Below are 23,322 nucleotides of genomic sequence, written 5' to 3' on the forward strand. Positions count from 1 at the left end.
GCTTTCAATAGCCGCTGTCAACTCTGACCAATAACTTGTCCTTTAGATAAGGGATCGTATAATCCTCTGTTCTAGATATCATGCTAACAATACTTATTGTCTAGCATTTTATTTCTTGATCTCTGATTCGTTCGACATAGAACTCAGTTGAACACATCAACTTCATCTTGACCGGGCCCGGCACATAAGTCAAACCAAATCATCAAGTGGCCGAGATATCGCTTTTATCCTCATAGAATAACAGGAACAGAAAAACGTCGACTAATATGCCTTTATCATTTACCAGTTAAACCATACACAATAATGCGTTTTATGACATCAAGTTACTGATGCGTTTTCGCATTATCAATGTATAATTAACTAGCAAACAATAACCATATCTCTAGGTTTAAAGATTATATGATATTATCATCTTGCGATCACTTGTGATGACACTCATGAAGTAATACCAGCAAGTGTGGGTCTGTTCCAATGCTCAATACTAATTTCATAAGCACTCATAAACTTTGCAGCAAACCTTTGCTATGTCTAAAACTTTTCAGACAATCTACAAACAAATTTATGACAATCTTTCTTCATATCTACTTCCAACATATGAGCGATTGTGGACTATTCGAATAATCTCATTATTCAGGAAGTCAAAACATGCAAAAATCGGAAAAATAGATAAATAATCAACACATGATAGAAACTTTCTTATAAATAACACACTTTTATTTAATCATTAATTGTTGAGTATGACATTATCTATTACAAGTTTCCTACCTATCTAATCTAAACTAATATCGTCCTTCAGCCCTACGCTCCTAGCGTGCTGAAAATGCTTGACCCTACTCAGTCCCTTCGTAAGGGGATCTGCTGGGTTATCTTCTGACGATACCCTCTTCACAACGAGGAGTCCCTCTTCTACCCGATGTCTAATAAAATGGTATTTCCTGTCGATATGTCGAGATCTGCCATGATCCCTTGGTTCCTTGGTTAAGGCAACCGCTCCTTCATTATCACAGAAAATTTCCATGGACTCCTTTATGGATGGCACAACTCCAAGGTCTCCAATGAAGTTCTTCAACCATATAGCCTCCTTTGACGCTTCGCTCGCCGCAATATACTCTGATTCGCACGTTGAATCAGCTACGGTCTCTTGCTTGGAACTTTTCCAAGTCACTGCTCCTCCATTCAGGGTAAAGACCCAGCCTGACTGGGATCGGAAGTTATCCCGATCCGTCTGAAAACTAGCATCACTGTACCCTCGTACCCTTAAGTCATCACTCCCACCGAGGACTAGAAACCATTCCTTGGTCCTCCGAAGGTACTTAAGAATATTCTTAACTGCAATCCAATGTGCTCTACCAGGATTCCCCTGATATCTACTGACCATGCTTAAAGCGAAGGCCACATCAGGGCGAGTACAAGTCATAGCGTACATGATAGAGCCTACTGCGGAAGCGTAAGGTACTCGGCTCATATCAGCTATCTCTGTCTCTGTACTTGGGCTCTGAGTCTTACTCAGCTTGGTATTGCTTTGGATTGGCAACTCCCCTTTCTTGGAATTTTCCATACTAAAACGCTTTAGTACCTTTTCCAAGTATGTATCCTGACTGAGTCCTATCAGTCTCTTTTCCCTGTTTCTTACTATTCTTATTCCCAGAATATAAGCGGCCTCTCCGAGGTCCTTCATAGCGAAACATTTCCCAAGCCAGGACTTGACCTCCTGCAAGGTTGGGACATCGTTTCCTATGAGTAGTATGTCGTCGACATACAATACGAGAAAGCTTATTATACTCCCACTGGCTTTGACATACACACAAGATTCATCTTCGCTTCGCAGAAAGCCAAACTCTTTAACCTTCTCATCAAAACAAAGATTCCATCTGCGAGATGCTTGTTTCAATCCATAAATAGATCTCTCAAGCTTGCATACTCTATTCGGATGCTTCACATCGACAAAACCCTCTGGCTGATTCATGTAGACATCCTCAGCCAACTTTCCATTAAGGAAAGCGGTCTTTACGTCCATCTGCCATATTTCATAATCATGAAACGCAGCTATGACAAGCATCACCCTAATAGACTTTATCTTCGCAACTGGTGAGAAGGTCTCATCATAGTCAACTCCGGGAGTTTGAGTAAAGCCCTTCGCAACCAACCGCGCTTTATAAGTATGCACTTTCCCATCCATGTCCGTCTTCTTCTTGAAGATCCACTTGCACCCGACTGTCTTACGACCTGGTACATTATCAACCAAATTCCAAACTTGGTTGTCGTACATGGACTGAATCTCGCTGTCCATAGCCTCTTTCCATTTTGCAGACTCTGGGCCTGCCATGGCTTCCTTATAGTTGCTAGGTTCATCCAAATTTACTAGTGTACTATCACTAATAAACGTATCCCCTTCAGTAGTAATATGAAAACCATAAAACTGGGGTGGAACACTAGCCCTAGAGGAACGTCGAAGAGGTAAGGACACGTCAACAGGTTCAACAGGAGTTTCCTCCTCAAGTTGAGTGCCAGTGTCAGAGGTTCCTTCATCGCTTTGATCTTGAATTTCTTCAAGTTCAATTTGCCTCCCACTGTCTTCTTGGCCTATCAATTCCTTTTCTCGGAAAACTCCTCTTCTAGCTACGAAGACAACATTGTCACTCGGTCTATAGAAAAGGTAGCCAAAAGACTTCTGTGGATAGCCGATGAAATAACACTTCTCACTACGAGGTTCAAGTTTGTCGTGAGTCTCTCGTCTTACGAAAGCCTCACAACCCCAAACCTTAATATGTGCCAACGAGGGAGCCTTCCCTGTCCACATCTCGTGAGGAGTCTTGGAAACCTTCTTAGTGGGAACTAAGTTAAGTATACGGGCGGCAGTCTCTAAGGCATACCCCCAGAAAGCTATTGGTAACGAAGTCCGACTCATCATAGAACGAACCATGTCCAACAAGGTCCGATTACGTCTCTCAGCCACACCATTCAATTGTGGCGTCCTCGGAGGCGTCAATTGTGAAACGATTCCACATTCTTTTAGATAGTCGTGAAACTCAAGACTTAGGTACTCTCCTCCTCGGTCTGACCGAAGCAGCTTGATTTTCCTGCCCAACTGATTCTCCACTTCACTCTTAAACTCTTTGAACTTTTCAAAAGTTTCCGACTTTTGCTTGATCAAGTAGATATATCCATATCTGCTATAATCATCTGTAAAAGTCACGTAGAAGCGGCAAGCATCCCTTGTGGTGGATCTAAAGGGCCCACACACATCAGTGTGTATGAGATCCAATAAACCCTCACCCCTTTCACAAGCGCCAGTAAAGGGTGACTTGGTCATCTTCCCAAGTAAACAAGATTCACATGTATCATCGTCCCTAAGGTCGAATGACTCCAACACTCCATCCTTTTGGAGTTGGGCTATGCGTTTCTTGTTGACATGGCCAAGGCGACAGTGCCACAAGCATGCTTTGTCTAGACTAGTAGACGAATCAATGTTCAAAACATTATTTCCGAAATTATCAACAATCATCACAGATTCATAAATCCCATTACAAGGTAATGCATTGAAATAAAAAGACACCATTCAAATAAACATTAATAGAACCATTACTATTATCAAAAGAATATCTGAAACCTTGTCTAAACAACCCGTGAAAAGAAATAATGTTTCTTGCCATATCTGGCGAATAACAGCAATTCTCTAAATCTATTCCTAACCCATTACTCAACACTAAAGAATAAACACCGACTTTGGTCACAGGCGATGATCTTCTGTTTCCCATAATCAGGTTCATCTTCCCATGCTCCATTTCCCTACTTCTTTTTAGGCCCTGCAAATCAGAACAAATGTGGTAACCACATCCTGTATCAAGAACCCATGAAGTAGCAAATGATGAGTTATTAGATTTAATAGAATACATACCTGCAAATGTGGGCTTGATCTTCCCATCTTTAATGTCCTGCAGATATTGTGGGCAGCTTCACTTCCAGTGGCCCTTTTGGTGGCAATAGAAGCACTCTGCTTCTTTAGGATCGGAAGAGGGTCTAGCGGGGCCTACTTTGGTCCCACTTGAGGACGAACCATCACGGGGTTTCCCCTTATGGTGGCTCTTACATGGAGCCTTCCTCTTTTTACCCTTTCCTTGACCTATCGCCATCACAGGAGCGGCCACAGCAGGGGACGGTGCAACGGATTTGTCTTTGAGGTTGCTCTCAGCAGTCCTCAAGAGTCCTTGGAGCTTGCTCAAGGAGACCTCCTCTTTATTCATATGGTAGGTCATCCTAAACTGATTGTAGCAGGAGGGCAAGGAGTGGAGGATTATGTCGATAGCCAAATCCTCATCAAACTTAACATTAAGTTTGAGAAGACGATCAACATACCTCTGCATTTTCTGCAAATGAGAGGTTAGGGATTCTCCACTCCCCATCTTAGCGGTGATCATGGTAGTAATGATCTCATAGCGCTCTTGCCTCGCGCTCTGGTGATACCTTTCCAGCAAATCCTGATGCATTTCATATGGATACATGTCCTCATAGGACTTTTGGAGTTCGGGGTTCATGGTGGCCAGCATGATGCAGTGAACTTTCGTGGCATCACGCTCGTGGGCCTCAAAGGCGGCCAATTCCTCAGGAGTAGCAACATCTGGGATGATCTTCTCAAGCTTTTCATCGAGGACATATTCTTTGTCCTCGTAGCGTGTGATCATGCGGATATACCTCATCCACTCGGTGAAGTTTGAACCATCAAATGTCACTTTCTGACACAAGTTCATCAACGAGAATGACCCAGAAGCGTTGTTGTTGTTGTTTGTAGACATCTGAAAAGGAACAAGGTTTGATTAGAAGTGAATCCCTAATTAAACACCCAAATGAGTAATTAGGGCTAGGATCCAACAACATTATTTACAACTTAGAAAGGGATGCCGTACTCTAAAAGTAAATAATTTGAAGGTAAGTGAATGACGATTCACTAATTCTCACCATGAAAAACGAAAAAGCAATTTAGGTTTTAAATGTATTGAAAACTCCTAGATCTTTGAGATTCATTGAACTTTTCAATGGCATGTTTAAATCTCGATATGCATTTCAAATTTGCGACTGGGATGCCGAGGATCGCAAACAAATTTGTGAATAACCATGCGAATCAACGCGGTGCACTCAATGTCTTTATCACCTAATCAATGTGCCGGTGAACCACACACGCTCCATTGATCTATGACAAACATCGAGTCACCCTTCGCTACCAATGTCATCCCCAAATTGATGTGCCGGTTAACCACACGCGCTCCATCAACGTTTGACAAGGGTACGAAGTGTAATTCCATGGATTAGCATCATTTTCACATTTTACCCTAAAGTAACTAAGAGTGGGAATTTGTAAAACAATGTAGTTACTTTAATATTTTTCATTATACTTTTAATGAGGAATTAAGTGCCCTATCCTATCCGTTCGGCTAACGACCCTCTACCAGTCAAGCAAGCGGTAGATGTGAGTGTACATCCATTAAGCGCCATTTTATAGGCAGCAACCTTATACCCACCTTATAGACCGGCTTCGTGAATGAGGCCTACTAGCGATAAGACTAGCTTATTCTTATACATATATATAATAATTAATCTTATAATATCATAATTGTATAAGGGTGTATTTTAAAACATTTCAAAAATACTAGTATCTTAATGTGTATTAAAAATTTTTTTCGAAAATTAAGGCTATTTAATTTAAAATTTTAAACACCAAAAATACTTTGATTTAATAATTATCAAAATCAAGCAATTAATTTGAACTATTAAATCTTTAAGGATTATCATAAAATTAAACTATTAATTTATTTAATCCTTTTATTTTTAAATATATGGAAAGGATAATACAAGATCTTCAATTATCTAGTTTAAACAATTAAATTGATAATCACAAAGATAGTATTATCCATATCCCTAAAATCTTGGGATCTTATCTTGGGGACAAGGGATTTTCGAAATCCCTAGGGTTTCATAACCCTAATTTCGAAATTTGGAGGCTAGGCAAAAAGGTTTCAAGAACCCTATCAAAAATCGCCAACTAGGGTTTGGCAACCCTAATTTGCGAAAATCACCAAGCCTTAGGGTTTACTTGCCATAAACCCTAATTTGTCAAGTTCATAATATGCATCAAATCCAATTGAAAACAAAAAAACAATGGCTCTGATACCACTGTTATGTTTTATACAAACAATCCTATGTGTGCATACAACCCTAGTTTGGATCTATGTTTTCACTATAAGACATACAACTATATGAACACAAAATAAACCCTGGCATGCTTCTATGATTTTCGAAATTTACATAGAAGTGTAGAAAAACATACCTTTGTTGTTATATAGCAATAACAACTAGTTTCCTTGATCTCTTGAACTCTCTAGAACTCTTGAAAGCAAGCACCACAATTGTAGTGCCTCTAATGGCTCACAAACACCTTGAAGCAAGAAGGCAACTAAGAGAGAGAAGGGAATGAAGCTAATTTCGGCCCTAGGGTTCCCTTGGAATCAAGTGGCCTTAAATTGAAGCATAGGGTATGTATTTATACTATAGGGTGCTAGGGTTTCAGTCAAAACCCTAATGGACAGCTTAGCCACCAAGCAGCCCAAGAAACCTTATGGAATGAGGCCTTGGACGAAAATATGATGATCCTTCATCATAATTTCGTTCCCCCTTAGTCCATTAGGTTTCCTAGCCCAAAACTCAACTATCACACATTTGACAGTTTATACCCCTTTATTTAATTTGTCTCTTTTAGTCACCAAATTAATTCCTAATTAATTTATGACTAATACTAATCAAATAAATATGATTTCTCCTTTAATATATTATTCTTATAATATATTAATAAATCATAATATCTCCTCTCTCATATCAAATTACCTTGTCAAGTTGCTTTGGTGAAGGCAACCCAAAAGGACCATGCACACTCGGGTCAAGTATATACCAAATATGGTTACTGACTTAGACATTAATCCAACAACATTAATCTCTCATTAATAAGTATAATGATAAATATAAAGTAACTAAAGGGTTTTATAAACTCCTAATCTTAGTTATTTTAGGAAAATGTGAATTTGATGCTAATTCATAAAATTGCACATTGCACTTTGTCAAGTCTTTAGTGGAGCATGTGTGGTTAAGTGGCACACTAACTTGGACTACCAAAGGGTGGCAATGGCTAAAGTAACATTCGAGATAGATAAGTTACAAGCTAATCTTGATGAAATAGCTGAGTATAGGTCTCACTATAAGGATGCTACCAAATTATCTTGCATTATGGTGACCACTATGACTCCTGAGCTACAGCAGTTCTATGAGGACTATTGGGCTTACGAGATGTGCAAGGACTTGATGGAGAAGTACCATTAAAGAGCATGTTAAGAGAGGTATGAGATAGTCAAGTCACTCATTACCACCAAGATGAAGGATGGAGAGTCCGTCACGACCCACTTACAATGCATGCAGAGATATGTTGATCGTTTACTCAAGCTGAATGTGAACTTTGATGAGGAGCTGGCTATTGATATAGTCTTGCACTCTTTGCCACTTTTCTATGATCTGTTCAAAATTACTTATCATTTGAGCAAAGAGGAAGTCACCTTGAGCAAACTTCAAGGCTTGCTGAGAACTACTGAAAGTGGATTGAAAGGAAAAGCTATTGAATCCACTCCTCCTACTACTGCTACTCTAGTCATGGCTATTGGACAAGGGAAGGGGAAAAATAAGAAAGCTCCCTCAAAGAAAAATTGGAAGGGAAAATCTCATGATGGGCCTTCTAGTAGTGAACCCAAAGGAAACACCAATTCTGCTCTGCCTGCCTCAGATCCAAAGGATGCAATGTGCTTCTACTGCCAATACAAGGGGAATTGGAAGAGAAGTTGCCCCAAGTACATGTAGAACATTAAGGATGGCAAGATCAAGCCTACCTCAGCAGGTATTTACACTATTTTGTCTAAAAATTCATCACATTCTAATTCTTGGCTCCTTGATACAGGATGTAGTTTTCACATTTGCTCTTACTTGCGAGGACTAAGAGAAAGTAGGAATGTGGTGCTTGGGAAGATGAACCTGATAATGGGCAATAGGAGATCGTCACTTGTTACCAAGATCAACGTTTATTCGTTGAAGCTTAGTAGTGAATTATGTTTAGACTTGAATAATTATTGCTACTTATTATAAATGACAAGGAATATTATTTCTTTTCATGGTTTGTACAGACAAGGTTTTAGATATTCATTTAATAATGAGAATGGATCTATTAATACTTATTATAATGGTTTATTTTATTTTGAAGCGGTGCATTGTGATGGTGTATATGAAACCATGATGGTTGTAGATAATTTAGGAAATAGTGTGTTGCATATTGATTTGTCTAATGGTTTAGACAAAGCATGCTTGTGGCATTGTCGTCTTGGACATGTCAACAAAAAGCACATTGCCCAACTCCAAAATGATGGAGCGTTGGAATTGTTTGACCTAAGGTCGAATGATACATGCGAGTCTTTTTTACTTGGAAAGATTACTAAATCACCTTTCACAGGTTCATGTGAAAGAGGTGAGGGATTGTTGGAACTCATACACACTGATGTGTGTGGGCCTTTCAAATCTGCCACAAGGGATGCAAATTGATTTTATGTGACTTTTCCGATGATTATATTTATAGTAGATATGGATATATCTACCGATGATTATATTTTATGCAAATTGGTCTTTTGGAGTATGGGCTTCTCCAGGCCATTTGAGTTGTCCTTTTGGACTCTTGGGAGTGCATGGATTCATAAAAATCGTATCTTGGAGGTTAAGACCTAATAATGTATGTTTTAGTGACCTCCTAAGAGAGTTAGAGGGCTTAATACATGGTTTGAGTCCCATTAAGGCATGCAAGTGCATAAAGTTTGCAACTTTATGGCTTAAGACACAATTATGAGCTTGGATCTATGTTTAGACGTTAGGGCTTAATGGATTAAGTCATGGATACAAGTTTGGCCTGACTGGCTAGTATGTCTGGGGTACTCTAGAGTACCACGGACGCACACTAGAGTACTTTGCGTGTACTAGGTCAATGCCCCGATTCCGAATCGTCATCATCATTTGTTGGGCGTACGATCAATGTACCTCGCCTGTATGCAGTCTGTGGACTTAGAAGATTTTTAGGCTCAAGTATTGTTTGGCATTTGACTTGGTTAGGTTTGGACCTTAGGCCCACCTATTGTAGCAAGGCATTTGTGGGCTTTAAGCCATATTGGGTACTCTTGGGCCATATTGGGCCTTAAAGGCCTTGTAGTTGGGCTTAGATGCCTTCTTGGACTTGTATGGATTTGGGCCTTGGTGGGAGGAAGTCCCAATGAGGCAAGGGTGAAGAAACCCTTTTGCCATAAAGTCAAGAATGAGGGTTTAGGCTGACAAGTTAGAATATTAGCCTAATTTCTAATTAGGGTTTTATACTTGTGCCTTAAGAGAGGATTTCGCGAGTCATCTGTTGAGTGCGATTTGATACCTTCAGTGTGAGGTGAGTTTCCTTCACTATATCCATGGGTCGAAGGCACCAATGTCAGCCCACTAGTTTATGATGTAGTATGATGATTGTCATCGTGACAATTGTCAGTTATGCATGTATTCTGCTTGATGACTATGTGATTCTTTTGTTATGATATTATATGGTAGTGGTAGGGGTGAAATAGACCCGATATCCAGTTGAAATAGACCGAAGGGTATTGCAAGCACCCATATATGCTTGACAATATCTTGTTGAAATAGACTAAATGGGATTGCAAGCACCCATATATTCTTGACTGTATCCAGTTGAAAGAGACCGAAGGGGATTGCAAGCACCCAGATATGATTGGTTGTATGTTTGAATGGTATGATGTATTTTTGGGGAACTCACTAAGGTTTGCTCTTATAGATTTCAGTTTATGTTTCTGGTACTTCCAGTTCTAAGGGAAAGGGCCTAACATGATCCCACTGCATCATCCTGTGATTTCCATATTTCAAGATTTTGGGATTTTTTCTGATATTATGTTACCATGATACACTTTTGACTGATTTGATATGAGTATCATATGTTTTGAACCTATATGGCCGCTCTACGAGCCTTCGGTATGATTGCACTGCCTTGCAGGGACTATAGCCTATCCAAACTGCTCTACGAGATTTCGACATGACTAGACCGCCTCGCAGGGCCTACTGCCTATCCGGACCGCTCCATGGGCTTTTTGCCTAACTGGACCGCCTTGTAGGGCCTACAGCCTACCCAATCATCCCTGGGTGTCTTGGCCTACAACATAAAGTAGGACCGCCTCAACACAACACTACATGTCAACATATGCAACAAATAAACAAAAAATCAGAACCAACAAATATAAATAATCATATGGATCCACTAAACAAATACAAATATCAAACCACCATCCTGACCAGGATAAATAATCTAGTGGGCCATCATTGGTGCCTTCGACCCACGGGTACAGTGAGGAAAACCCACCTCACAGTATGATGAATAGCTGAACAATACACTGCTCCGAATACCGGCTCTATAGGTTACATATTCAACAGATAGAGACCAAGGCTTAACTATAGCTCAAAATACCCAAAATATCCTCAAGTCAAACTTGTTAAACCCTGGTCAAAGTCAAATTCAATGGTCAAGGTCTAAAAATCAATATTTCTTCGAAGTGGAGTACCCCCTACATACCAAGAGAGTACGGCCATCATACTATGATGTTGAATAAAAGCAGGGCGTTGACCGTGTACGCGTAGCGTACGCATCTTAGTCCGAAAACTCCATTAAGAGATTATTCCATTAAGCCCCTATGTCCAAAACTTAGATCCAATCCCAAAATTGATGTCCTAAGTCATAAAGTTTCCAATTTTATGACTTTGAATGGCTATAAAGTGCTTAATGTCCAAAACGCTAAGTTCTTAACCCAATGAGACAACACAACTCTTGTATGGAACGGATAGAAGGGCCAATATCACATTTTTATGGTTCATAATAGCCCCATAATGGATAAAATTTCCAACGTTATCCATTAGAATGGTCCCAACAAACAAAATCTAATCTTTAAGTTTCAAATGGACCCAAAAGTGCATCTTTTTTCAACTTAATCCATTAAGTCCAAGTCTCCAACATTCAGATCTGAATCAAAATGATGTTTAGATGGATAAAGTTTCCAACTTTATCCATAACAAGGTCAAAAACTTTCAAGATCTATAATTTATTCATTTAAGTGACCAAAATCTCATAACACCCAAAACTATCTAGACCTAACGATTTCATCATCAAGATTCAAACTTTATACCTCTAGAAGAAAGATCAAGGTGAACAAAGTCTCGATCTACAAGCTCCAATGAAACCGACACTTCTTCAATGAGTTCCTTCTTCTCCAAGGTGCACCAAGAACACTCTAAGGCACTTAAAATCACCTTCTTTTTGCTCACAAGGATCAATCTAGGGTTAGGGTTACAAGAGAGGGTATTGGAGAGGTGGAGGTTGAGAATGCAATGGGTATGGGGAAGTTAAGGAGCTGAAATAGGGCTCAAACCACAAAAATAGATTTTGGGTACTGATCGCGTACACCCTCTGTACTCATGGTATCCCCAATGTATTAAGGATGCCCTAGTATGCCATTCGTAATGTAACACTCGAAATCTTGAGGAACAATCGTTGGGATTATAGCCCATTTTGAGGAGTGGACATGGCGTATTAGAGGAACCAATACGGCATGTCTAGATAAGAAAATCATGACTTTCATTAATGTCAACAGGGCATGTTGCCTCTTGGAACACGACGTGTTGACGGCTGGAAAGAAAACCCTATCTTCCAGGTTTTTACTCCCTATTTAAAGGAATAAGATGACTAGGGTTTGTTCATCCACAACCCCTCAATCCCTGAAAGAAACCCTAATCACCTTTCCCTCCCTTTTTGAGATAGTTATGTGTTTTTGAAACTAAAAAGGAAGAAAGTGGAGGTAGGAAGCAAGGATCCAACAAGCAAGCTCTCATTCTTCAGTTTGGCACTTTTTTGGACCTTTGTAAGTGTCCAAGACTCAATATTTATCATTCTAAGTTATTAGATTTTGATTTTTGTTCCTTTAGCTTCTTATTCTTGAATGATGGAATGATTATACCTCATAAAGTTGGCAACTTTATGAATCTCCAGGTCAAGAGGAGTTAGTAGTGTTTCGGATTTGGATTATAATCAAGTTTTGATGTCATGCATTAGGATTAGGTCATGAATCCCTATTTTGTCCTAATATAGGTTCAAGGAATGCATTTTACATGTATGTCTAAAAAGCACCAACCTTTGAGAATGTTTGGGTGTTAGAATACTTCTGGAAAGGATGTACTTCAGACTTTAAGGATTAAGTGCTTATTGGTTAAGCCCTTGCATTATCAAACTTTATGGTTTGGGTTATGGACCCTTTTGGGAGTCCTAATGGATAAAGTTGGAAACTTTGTCCTTTTAAATCTCATTTTGTCCTAGATCTGAGCTTTGGAGCTCTTGGAGTCGAAGAAAGCAGCTTAATGTATTAAGTTGTTGGAACTCAGGCAAACACGACGTGTTTTCAAGCCAACACGACGTGTTGGCCAGGGTTTTCCCGATTATTTGGATGATGGCGAAACACGGTGCGTTTTCAAGTCAACACGGTGTGTTTGGTCAACATGGACTATTGACTTTGACTTTGACCAAAAGTGTTATGAGGGTTGACCATGGGATATATTGGGACATGTTTGGGCCTTTTGGATTGTTGAACTGGGCCTTGGCTTTGGGGTCAAGTTATAAAGAGTGTAAAAAGGTCTTTTACCCTAGTTTGGACACTTAGTGTGGGTCAGATCTGATTATTGATGGATATTTAACTTATGATTGATAGTGCGGGGATTCATTCGAGTTAGCAGCCAGTGATTCTTTCCATGAGATTCGGCAGTGCGAGGTGAGTTTCCTCACCATGTTTAGCAGGTTGAAGGCACCAATTCCGACACATGGTTTATTATGTTAGGATACTAGATGTCTATGTGCCTCTTGCATATGTATGTATTGGTATGTATGTCGAGCGGGGCTCGATGCAAGGATGAACCAAATGAGTGTATTATATGCTATTATCTTTGTGAGATCATGTGCTTGTATGCTGGGTGGGGCCCGTATCTCAATGGGCTGGGCCCGATATGTGAGTGTAGGTTGGGCCCGTACCTCAGTGGGCGAGGCCTGTATCTCTGTGTGTGGGGCCCGATATGAGAGTGTGGGTGGGGCCTGTGTCTTATTGGGGCGGGGCCCATTATATGCTTAGTTATGTATGGTAGGAGGTATCTTAGGGAGCTCACTAAGCTTTGTGCTTACGGTTTTTAGTTTATGTTTCAGGTACATTGCTTTTCAAATGGAAGAGTTCGGGATGATTGCAGAGCACACACACCACATGATTTCCCATTCTGTGATTTACTCTGATTTGATGATGTTTTGATAAATCTTCATTACCCTGGTTAATGGAAATGATATGTAGTAACGATTATTAATCTAAAAATGAAAAATTTTATGTCATTATTTTTGGGATGTAACAAGTTGGTATCAGAGCCTTGGTTTGAGGGATTCAGACATACTCTTAGGTGTGTCTGAACTCAAAATGAGGATTTGGTAAAGTATTTAGAAAGAAAAGTATTTTTTAAGAAAAGAGTTTTCTAAGATAAGAAAGGGTGTAGTGCGTGCAATCAACCAAACTCAAGTAAGTTTCTCCCAAAGTACTAATACATATTATATTGTATGATTTGATTTATGAATCTGTTAATCGTATGCTAGTTATGGATAAGGATCAAATCAGTTTTTGCATGATAGAATGCTAGGACAGATGCCTTGTATTCCTTTAATATGGGCTTATAGACATGCACTAAGAAAATGGAATTCAGGTTCTGGTTCCAACTCAGGCAGATACCGAGTCGATTGATGCCCGGATGTGGGATTTCATCTCATCCGAGATTACTCGTGGTATTTTGGAATGGACCTCAATGATCTTTGGTTCAGTCAAGGAAGGAGGATTCTATTGTTAGTCCTTGTATTTAGGAGTGGAGGGGAGTTTTTTCCATGTCCTCAGGATGGTCAGGGTAATTCAGGAGGAGGAGGTCAGGATTCCTTCAGATGCTTTTGCAGGTATGTTATCTTGTGATTTCTTCTGGGTTGTTATCGGGAATTTGTAATGCGCTGGAATTTTGCTTGGGTTCGGGTAAGCAATATCTCATGTTGATTTTCTTTTGTTTTCTGGGTTATAGTATCAAGGATTATGATATGCCATTCTACATGCCGAGAGTCATCAATGAATCTTTAGAGGGTCATATCTTTTTGAGCGGGTTTCAATGTATTTAGTTATTGATCCAAGAATTTTTTAGGGTTAGCGGATTAGTTCTCCAGTGAAGTCAAGGTTCAATTGTTTTATATTTTGATCTGGTGAGATCGGAAATCGTCTACGGAAGAACTTTTGGGGTTCAAACACTACCGTTGCTAGGAGAGGATAGGTAGTAGAAAGATGATGGTGTCAGTTGCATGAGTTGTTGGTCATTGGAAATCTCAAGGGAGTTTTATATCCGCATGGGTTGTAAATGGTTAGAATTTTATGATTCTTTGAGAATAGAGGTAGGGGTGAAGGTTCTTCAGTTCAGGGTAAGTGTCATGGTTTCTAGTTGCTAAGATAAGAACCCACATAATCTGTATGGTGTCATGGAAGGTGATTTCGATTAGCAAACTTGCTAAAATTTCAGGGAATAATCTTCAGTATTCCAGGCGTTGGGCGATCATTGAGTTTGGCTAGCAATGGAACACTAGTATTGATTAACATAGTTCATAGGTGGTTTATGTTATTTGAGGTTCGATGGGTTGGGAATCGATCGGACTTATGGGATGAAAGAGCTTCGTCGAATCCAAGTGGGGGAGAACTGACCAGAATTCCGGGAGTGGGATCGAGTGTGGAACTAGGGCAAGTTTCACATCCTGTCCAGGAGGAGAGACGAACCAAGTGGTTGTTTAGACTGAGGTTGTGTAAGTGGGAGTTCAGGGAACTCCCATCAGTTGGTCGGCGTCTTCTTGTTATGCATAGTAGGTTTGTGGACGGATCCAGGTCGAAGGTTGTGTTAGAGCCTCACTGTCTATCTTTGTGTGATGAAGGATTTAGGGTTCGAAGCATGACTCGAACACATGATTAGATGCATTCAAATGTAGGTTCTGGCTTAGGATGTGTGGGGTTTTTATGGTTAGGGTGTGGTAAGGCCATGGATTGCAATCATGGTTGGTTTGAAGTATTGTAAGACTGCGATAAGATCGTATCATTCACCAGTTCGAGGTAGACTATTGTTGGAGGTGGTCATGATCGTAAAGGGGGAAATTAGTTCATTCCTTGGGCACGGCGATCAAGATTGTTGAGGAGTATCTCTCTGTTTTGGGTTGAGGCTAGTTGGATTCCGGGGCGGATTCGGTCCTGTGTAGTTCTAGATGGGTGGAACCCGTGGGTGAGGCTGATCCATGGTATAGTTTGGATGGGACCTGTGGGCGAGGCCCGTGTGATTATGGAAATACAGGTGGGACCTAGTAGAGATCATTGGGTCAAGGTTTGGATCTGGAGTTGCAAGATCAAGTGGGTGGTTAGTGTGTGACGCAAAGGGGTTTATAGGATGGGTAGCATTGTTATTTAGACTCTTGGGAACCTGGTGGTTAGACCAGGTGCGAGACTGGTAGTCTCAGCGATGGTTTGGGAACCTTCATGTCCCGGTCTAACGAGGGTTATCGTGAATCAGAATGTTCTAGGTAAAATGCAAGTGCTGATGCCTGGATCTCAGGTTATAAGTTGAGTATCGAGTTGGTTTTTGGGTGAGATCTCGAGGTGGGAATCGGGAGTGTTTTTGTGCAGGATTTTCTTTCTAGTGGGATAAGAATAAGGGCATCTTTATGTTGAGGGTCAGTTTTGTTGGCAGATCAGGCTCTTGTGTTTTGGGTTGGTTATATCTGTGTAGGGGTCAGGAAAGTTGGGGTTTTGGATTTTCAGATGGATTTCATTATATGATTGGTCATGGATTTCTTCAAATGGTTTAGACCAGGGTGGGCCAGTTCGTAAGTTTGTGGGAAGACCACAACATGCATGAAATCATGAAATGGTAGGTCGTTGGACGCTGATTGTGATATAAGACTATAGTTGGTCTTATAGCATTCACTTTTAGCATTGGACTTGGTGGCGTCAGGTTTGTCGGGCTGTTATGATCAGTTTGATCCATAAGTGGTGAGACAGCTTGGGCAATTATTGCAAGATGAGGCTTTCATTCGGAAGTCGCGTGGGGCGGCTGTGTGTGTATTTGACTCAGCAATCATGTGGGAAGTCATGTTGGGATCAGAGAGGTATCAACTACTTTTAGAAATCAGTTAATGGGCATCGAGATAAGTCAAGGCGATATTAGTGATTTGGTTCTCGTGTGTGGAGTTGTTTGTTATTCGGGGGATATGTTAGGTCACTTGTAGTTTGGATTAAATAATCTCAGAGTAAATGATTTGACCATGTTGCACAACTTTTGTCTGAGTCTAACCGTTGCAGGAATGAGTCCTCTACTTGAAGGATCATCTGAGCCTTCTGTCAAGTATAAGTGTTCAGTAACAATAATTTGTATGTGATTATGTTAACTAGTGGGAACCTCAAGTTATCAGAAGTTGAGTAGTCAGTCGGGAGATAAGTGGAATGGATTCAATGATGGTTCAGTATGGGTGGTCTTTCATGGAGTCAGACCAACTCGAGAGTTCAGATTTTGGGTTTCGAGTAAGGTAGAAGCAATTTTCTGTAAGGGCGTGAGGATTCGTTCATCATCTGGATGAGTCTTGAAGCTCCAGATCCACTTAAAAACCAGAGCTCTATTTAAGACACAGAAGCTACCAACACTAAGAACACCATTTTCCTTAGAAGCCAAAGCCTTATCCTAAGAAACCCATGATATATTTTTTTTCTCTTCTTCATCAGCACCCACAAAGAATCTACTCCTCAAAGACTTTAATTTAGTAAGAATACCAATAGATAGTGGGAATAGAATCGAGCATCGATTTACTAAAATTTTTAGATGTGTATTTAGCACATAGTAGCAAATAAGGCAACTTCCTATAATATGTGTGTAATTTTCAAATAGCAAGTATGGTATGCATCTTAAGGCATGTTATAATATAAATCATTTAGCATATAATAGCAAATTAGGCATCTATCCTAATATATGCTATCATACTTATCTTATCATTTTCACTTAGCATCAAAGTTTAAGTCTAGAAATAACTAATACTACTAGTTCGCTTAAACTAATGCTATGATACCAACATCTCCTAATTTCAGGCTCAAAAAAAGCTTTTCTTTTATGCTTTGAAAATGACAGAGTCGTTTATGGAACTCTGTTGTGGAAGGTCCCAAATAAACTTAAACATTTTTTAATATTAAATCACGTCAAAAAAATACAGCTCTAAGGATGTCAAAATCATTATCACAAACATTTGTTACAAGCATAACATGCCTCTTATTCATTCAACACACTCTTATTACTTTCTAGTTGTCCTAGTACCGCTACATGTGATACAAAATGTTTAAGTGGGTCATGTTTAGGAACCTGGCGAGACACGTGGAGTTTTCAACCCGCTATTATTATTATATTTATCCTGCAAACACAAACATTATCAAACAATACATATATCGTTATGATAATGCACCACTAGTTACCCAACCCATCGATTCTCACACACTGATCCTTTGAGATCTATCATGATGGATCACTATAAAAAATGAGTAGATTATTCTACTTCATGGGATTCCTTGGAAGACGTAAGTCAATAAAGTCAACCATGAGGTGGATATAGTATAAAATACCTACGGGAATGAACACCCGATAATGTTCCACAAGACATTCTAAAAAAGTCAATAGTCGTCATCTTAATCCGTTAGATGACTTAGTATGTATTGTACTCTAACACATAATAGTACCCCCGACACGTAATAGTGCCACAAAAAGAGCTCTACTCTTGGTTCAAATCTCTCACACACACCCAGTATGAGACTACTCATTATCCAGCTGAAATGCTTATCCAGTTTAAATGCAATCTAAGCATGATAACATAAATAATAAATCTAGCATGTTAACTAGACAATATATGACCATATCTGGCACACACAGTACATGTCATGAAGTATTATCAGATATACACTTAGCACATATTCCAAATAATAAGCATTCAATATGCATATAAACATTCAATTGATATTTAACACGTCTATATAAATGTGTACCATGAAACTAGCTACGCACTCACCTTATTAAAGGTGGAATATTTGCAGGTAAGTTAGCTCTTTGTCTAACACTTTTGTTTTCCTTTTTAAATGACCTAAATACAAATAGTACTAAGTTTTAGTATTCTTTTATATTTATGTTGTTCAAAATTATATTAACTATTTCCCATATTCTTCATTAATCCCAAAGAATACCAAGTTCTATCAAATAAGGAATTATTGGGTAAGATAATACTGGAGGTATGGTCCATATGGAATATAAATATATTCTTTGAAAAATCCTTTTAAAACACCTCACTAAGATATTGCCTAAACACCATGTCCGTAACTAGATCAATCAATATTATAACTAGTATCATTGATAAATCTTATTTATAGGTTCTTATTAACGACAATGAAAACAATATAACTTACACTTAACAAGCATAGTAAGTGAAAATTACCTTACATGATCTTCTAGCGAAAACTTTGAATTCCATGAGCGTGACTTCGTCCCTGAATCTTTATCTTAAAAGATTGTCCAACACTATAGTACTAAAGAACGAAGAAATCAAATTACGGGGGACTGAAATCTTGAGGGTTGAGAGAGAATCCGATCGAAATTATCAAGGAATGAATGAGGGGTTGGTTTGCTATTTATAGGGAACTTTTATCGAAAAGCGCATCGGGCCCTACCCCTAGGTGCGTCGTGTCCTATGTGGCGGCTTCTGGTGATGCCACATCACTTGGTGGTTGGTGGGGTTGAGGGTTCTCCAGCTGCCACATGGCCGCTTAAAAGCCAAGAGCTTTTTGTTGTCAGCTGAGTTCTTGTTTTCTTCAGATAATCGCAACTTTCTCATACAAGCTCCATTTTCAACGTTTTTTATATCATAGGTTTTGTAATTTTGTGTACTACAATTTTTGTTTAGATATTAACAACTAATTCTCAATCTATTTTCATTTTATATTTTATAAACAAGATTAATATGTTGTATCTTTAAAAAAGCATAACTTCTTCATACGGATTCTGTTTTCGACGTTCTTTATATCTATGGGTTCGTATTAATGACCACTACAACTTTTATATAGATTATTTATTGTACTTATAAAACAAACTCAAATATTAATTATATAAATAACATTTATATAAACACATATCATGTATGAAGAATTCTTATTTATTTATAAGAAAGATTACATTATTAACTAACATAAGAAAGATTATATTATTTACTAACATAAGAAAGATAACATTATTTACTAACATAAATAATGATTCTTCTAGGAAATGCTTAATGAAAAACGATAACGTTACAATATCCAACAACCTACACTTCTAGATATTAATTTTAAGACCGGATGCCATAAAAAACATTGGAGGATGGTCACGCTTTTGGAGAAATTATAATCTCTCCGACGACCAATGAAAACTACATCCTTTGCGTGAAACAAATGGTAAATTTGCATAGAAAACCCAACCAAGAGAGGAGTAAAAAGAACAATCTATTCCATGAGTTGTATTTAACCTGTAGAAAGGATAATATATTAATGTAATCTTACTTTGTTCTATGAGTCTTACAAAATGTATTATCTTATTTCAATCTTATAATAGTATCGAACATAAAATCTTATCTTATTGTATTTTTCTATATAATAGAAAATATTATCTTACTTGTAATATTATTGTATTCTCTCTGTCTGACATATAATATTATTTTATTATAATTTTAATGTATTATTCATATATGGAAACATATTATCTTACTATAATCTTATTATATTCTTTTTGTATGATAAACAATATTATCTTATTGTAATCTTACTATATTTTCTTTCTAAAAGCAATTCTTACTTTTTTCTTTTTTTTTTTCTAGAATTTTTTTTTTAACTTTTTCATCGAAGTTTCTTTTAAAAAAATTGGTAACTTTCTGACCGGGGTTTTAATTTTACGTTAAGACAAAAATTATTTTAATATAATATCATTTGTCATACATAGATAATACAGTAAAATTATAGTAAAATAATATACTTTGTCATTTCTATTAAAGACTCATGCATTTATCGCTAGTTAGTCAAAAATATATAAAAAATAATAATAATATTAAGGGTTAAAATCCTAAATATATAAATACTTCCTTTTTTTTTTATCCTTTTCCCTATTTTATTTATTTATTTTTGTTACTATTTCTTCGTGTTCAAAAAATTATAACTATACTTTATCGCTACCATAGAAAAACATCATATCTACGCATTACACATATTTTCCCAATGGGAACCTTTTCACCTTGCACTCTAGTAATGTTTTTGACAGCTGCTCAACATTTGTAGAACTAAATGGCTAGGAACATTACACATCCTACATAAAGTGCAGAATTATTGCCAGTTTGCTTCAACTACAAAAAGGTCCACATGTAACCCTCCTATTTGCTACATCTTCTTACCTGTAAAGGTTTATCCACTGGCCCATACTTACAATTTAGCAAAAAAAAAAAAAAAAGTGAGTCCTACAAGTTTAGGATTGGGTTAACAACAACCTTGTGGTGTACATCCATTCTGTTTCCCATTATATAGGACTAAAAACTTGCATTTTCATCTATCATATTCTTCCCCAATTCAGTGAAGAAGCAATCAAGAAACATGGAAACCTGTTTTTTCTCTTCAAATTCCTTTACAAAATCGTTGGAAGTTGTCATCCCTTCGATCAAACCCGGAATCTTTGTGCAACCCAAGACACTGTCTTCTCGAATTCGGTTTGGAAAAGTTGGCACTCGCTCTAGTACAACATGTAAGTTTTTAGACACTTGTTTTTGTAACGAACTTATATATTTTTTTTAACCATTTTATACAACAAAACAAGTTTGTTAACAACTTGTGTAACAATACTTTGCTATTGGTTTTTACCAATTTATGCATTACGAGATTGGTAATATAAATTGGCAATAAACTAAAACAATAGATACATAAAATTGGTTGAAGTATGGGGAAATTGGTTTAAAACAATAAGTGATTAACCATTTTCATACCTCAATCGATAAGTTCATCAATGTTTTGTTTAAATTATGAGAACTGTTGAGGTGGGATTTCCTAAAGGCGAGTGGGCAATATAGTTCATGGTTTATGTTTATCTTTTAGTTTACAACTATATGGTCTTTTTTAATTATATTGTCTTTTTTAATTAATTGATTTTTGGCTACTTTAGTTTTGACTATTTTTTTTATTTATTTAACACAATCTCATGGAGAGATTATGAATGATAATGGCTTTTTATACGGTGTATTTATTATTATTATTATTATTATTATTATTATTATTATTATTATTATTATTATTATTATTGCCATAGGTTGTCAATCCCAATCAAATTCACCATCGCCTTCATCCAGAGATGAGGATAATATGTTTCTTGATGCCGATTGGCGATCATTCAGAGCAAGATTAGTAGCTGGAGAACAAGCATTAACCTCACAAGAATCTTCTTCTAATACCACAGTGAACCAACCACCATCTGTTCCAATAGGTGAAAAATGGGTTCATGCAATACATGAACCCGAAAAAGGTTGCTTATTGATTGCAACCGAGAAACTAAATGGGGTCCACATCTTCGAAAAGACAGTGGTGCTCCTTTTATCCACGGGTCCAGTCGGCCCAACTGGCATCATAATTAACCGCCCATCACTCATGTCGATAAAGGAGATGCGGTCAACGACACTAGACGTGTCAGGAACATTTTCAGACCGACCACTGTTCTTTGGTGGGCCCCTTGAAGAAGGGTTGTTCTTGGTGAGTGGGGGTGATGGGGTGAGAAATAGTGGGGTGTTTGATGAGGTAATGAAAGGGTTGTATTATGGGACCAAAGAGAGTGTAGGGTGTGCTTCTGAAATGGTTAAGAGGAACGTAGTTGGAGTGAATGAGTTTAGATTCTTTGATGGATATTGTGGTTGGGAGAAAGAACAATTGAGAGGTGAAATAAGGGCTGGGTATTGGGCTGTTGCTGCTTGTAGCCCAAATGTAGTTGGGCTGGCTAATGAGGGAAGTATTGGGCTTTGGGATGAGGTTATTGGGCTTATGGGTCAGAAGAAAGTTTGGTAATTCATAGCCCAAGTCAACTCTTTTTCTTTGAGTCAAATATGTAAATTATGATGTGGCGAATCAAACTAAGTCAAGAAGTGATATGAAGTCTGTAAAATGATATGATTAACTATAAAAGAATGTAAGAAATCTTTAACATATTATTAATATATGTATTATGCTATTTCTTAACTATGTAATGTGAAAACTTGTAATTTGTGAATCATTTTTATGTAAAATTTAACCATGTGATATACATGACTTATCTTATGTATTATCTATCACTTTCAATATATTTTACATAGATTCTTAAATTTGGTACTATAGATGATAAACAAATTATAAAATATATTAACGGACTCACGGTAGTTGTTAATTTTTAATGAAATGAACAACAATAAATGTATTTGTAAGTAGAACACTAAAAAGAATATTAATTATTTATTAACTACACAGAATACAGATATTTGTCATGTCACCAAAGATCATTTAACTTTTTCAAAAGTTAACCTTTAAAAACCTGCTAGATGCCTCTAGGCGCGTGGGCTTGTTGCCGCATGGATAATGATCGATTTTTATAAAATAAAATAAAAATATTTCTCTTAGATGTCTGTTTATGTTTATTAAGTTAAGATTAATTTTTAGATTTGGTCCAGATATTATTTTATTTGTTTATATCAACGTAGTTCTTAAATCAGAATAATAATAAAAAATGTCACACAACAAATGATACAATGTATGCTCCTTAATCGAGAATCTGAAAAAAGAAAAAACGTTGTTTTTGCAAAATTATATATATGCTAAGCAGATATTTGTAGGTTATGCAAAAATATAATTTTATAATTAAAATATAAATAAATATATATTGTTAAACTAAATATGGATTGCCTGAAAATATATAAAAATAAACTAATTTTCTAGTGCAATTGAAAAATATGAAAAGATACATCGGTACTAAGAATATCAGTAAATTGGTTGTTTTGGTGATTTTGGTAGTGTG

General features: G+C 37.6%; 1 protein-coding gene across 1 annotated transcript; it reads left to right on the top strand.

The window, feature by feature from the left end:
• The first annotated feature begins 20,820 nt into the window (after positions 1-20,820).
• Positions 20,821-22,514, top strand: LOC145043980 (PPR containing protein (DUF179)). The gene is made up of 2 exons (XM_078992776.1): positions 20,821-21,039; positions 21,598-22,514. Exons 1-2 carry the CDS (start codon positions 20,892-20,894, stop codon positions 22,341-22,343), a joined length of 894 nt encoding a protein of 297 aa, XP_078848902.1. The 5' UTR covers positions 20,821-20,891; the 3' UTR covers positions 22,344-22,514.
• The last annotated feature ends 808 nt before the right edge of the window (positions 22,515-23,322 follow it).

This window comes from Lactuca saligna, chromosome 4 (assembly GCF_052625555.1).
Source record: "Lactuca saligna cultivar CGN05327 chromosome 4, ASM5262555v1, whole genome shotgun sequence".
NCBI lineage: Eukaryota > Viridiplantae > Streptophyta > Magnoliopsida > Asterales > Asteraceae > Lactuca > Lactuca saligna.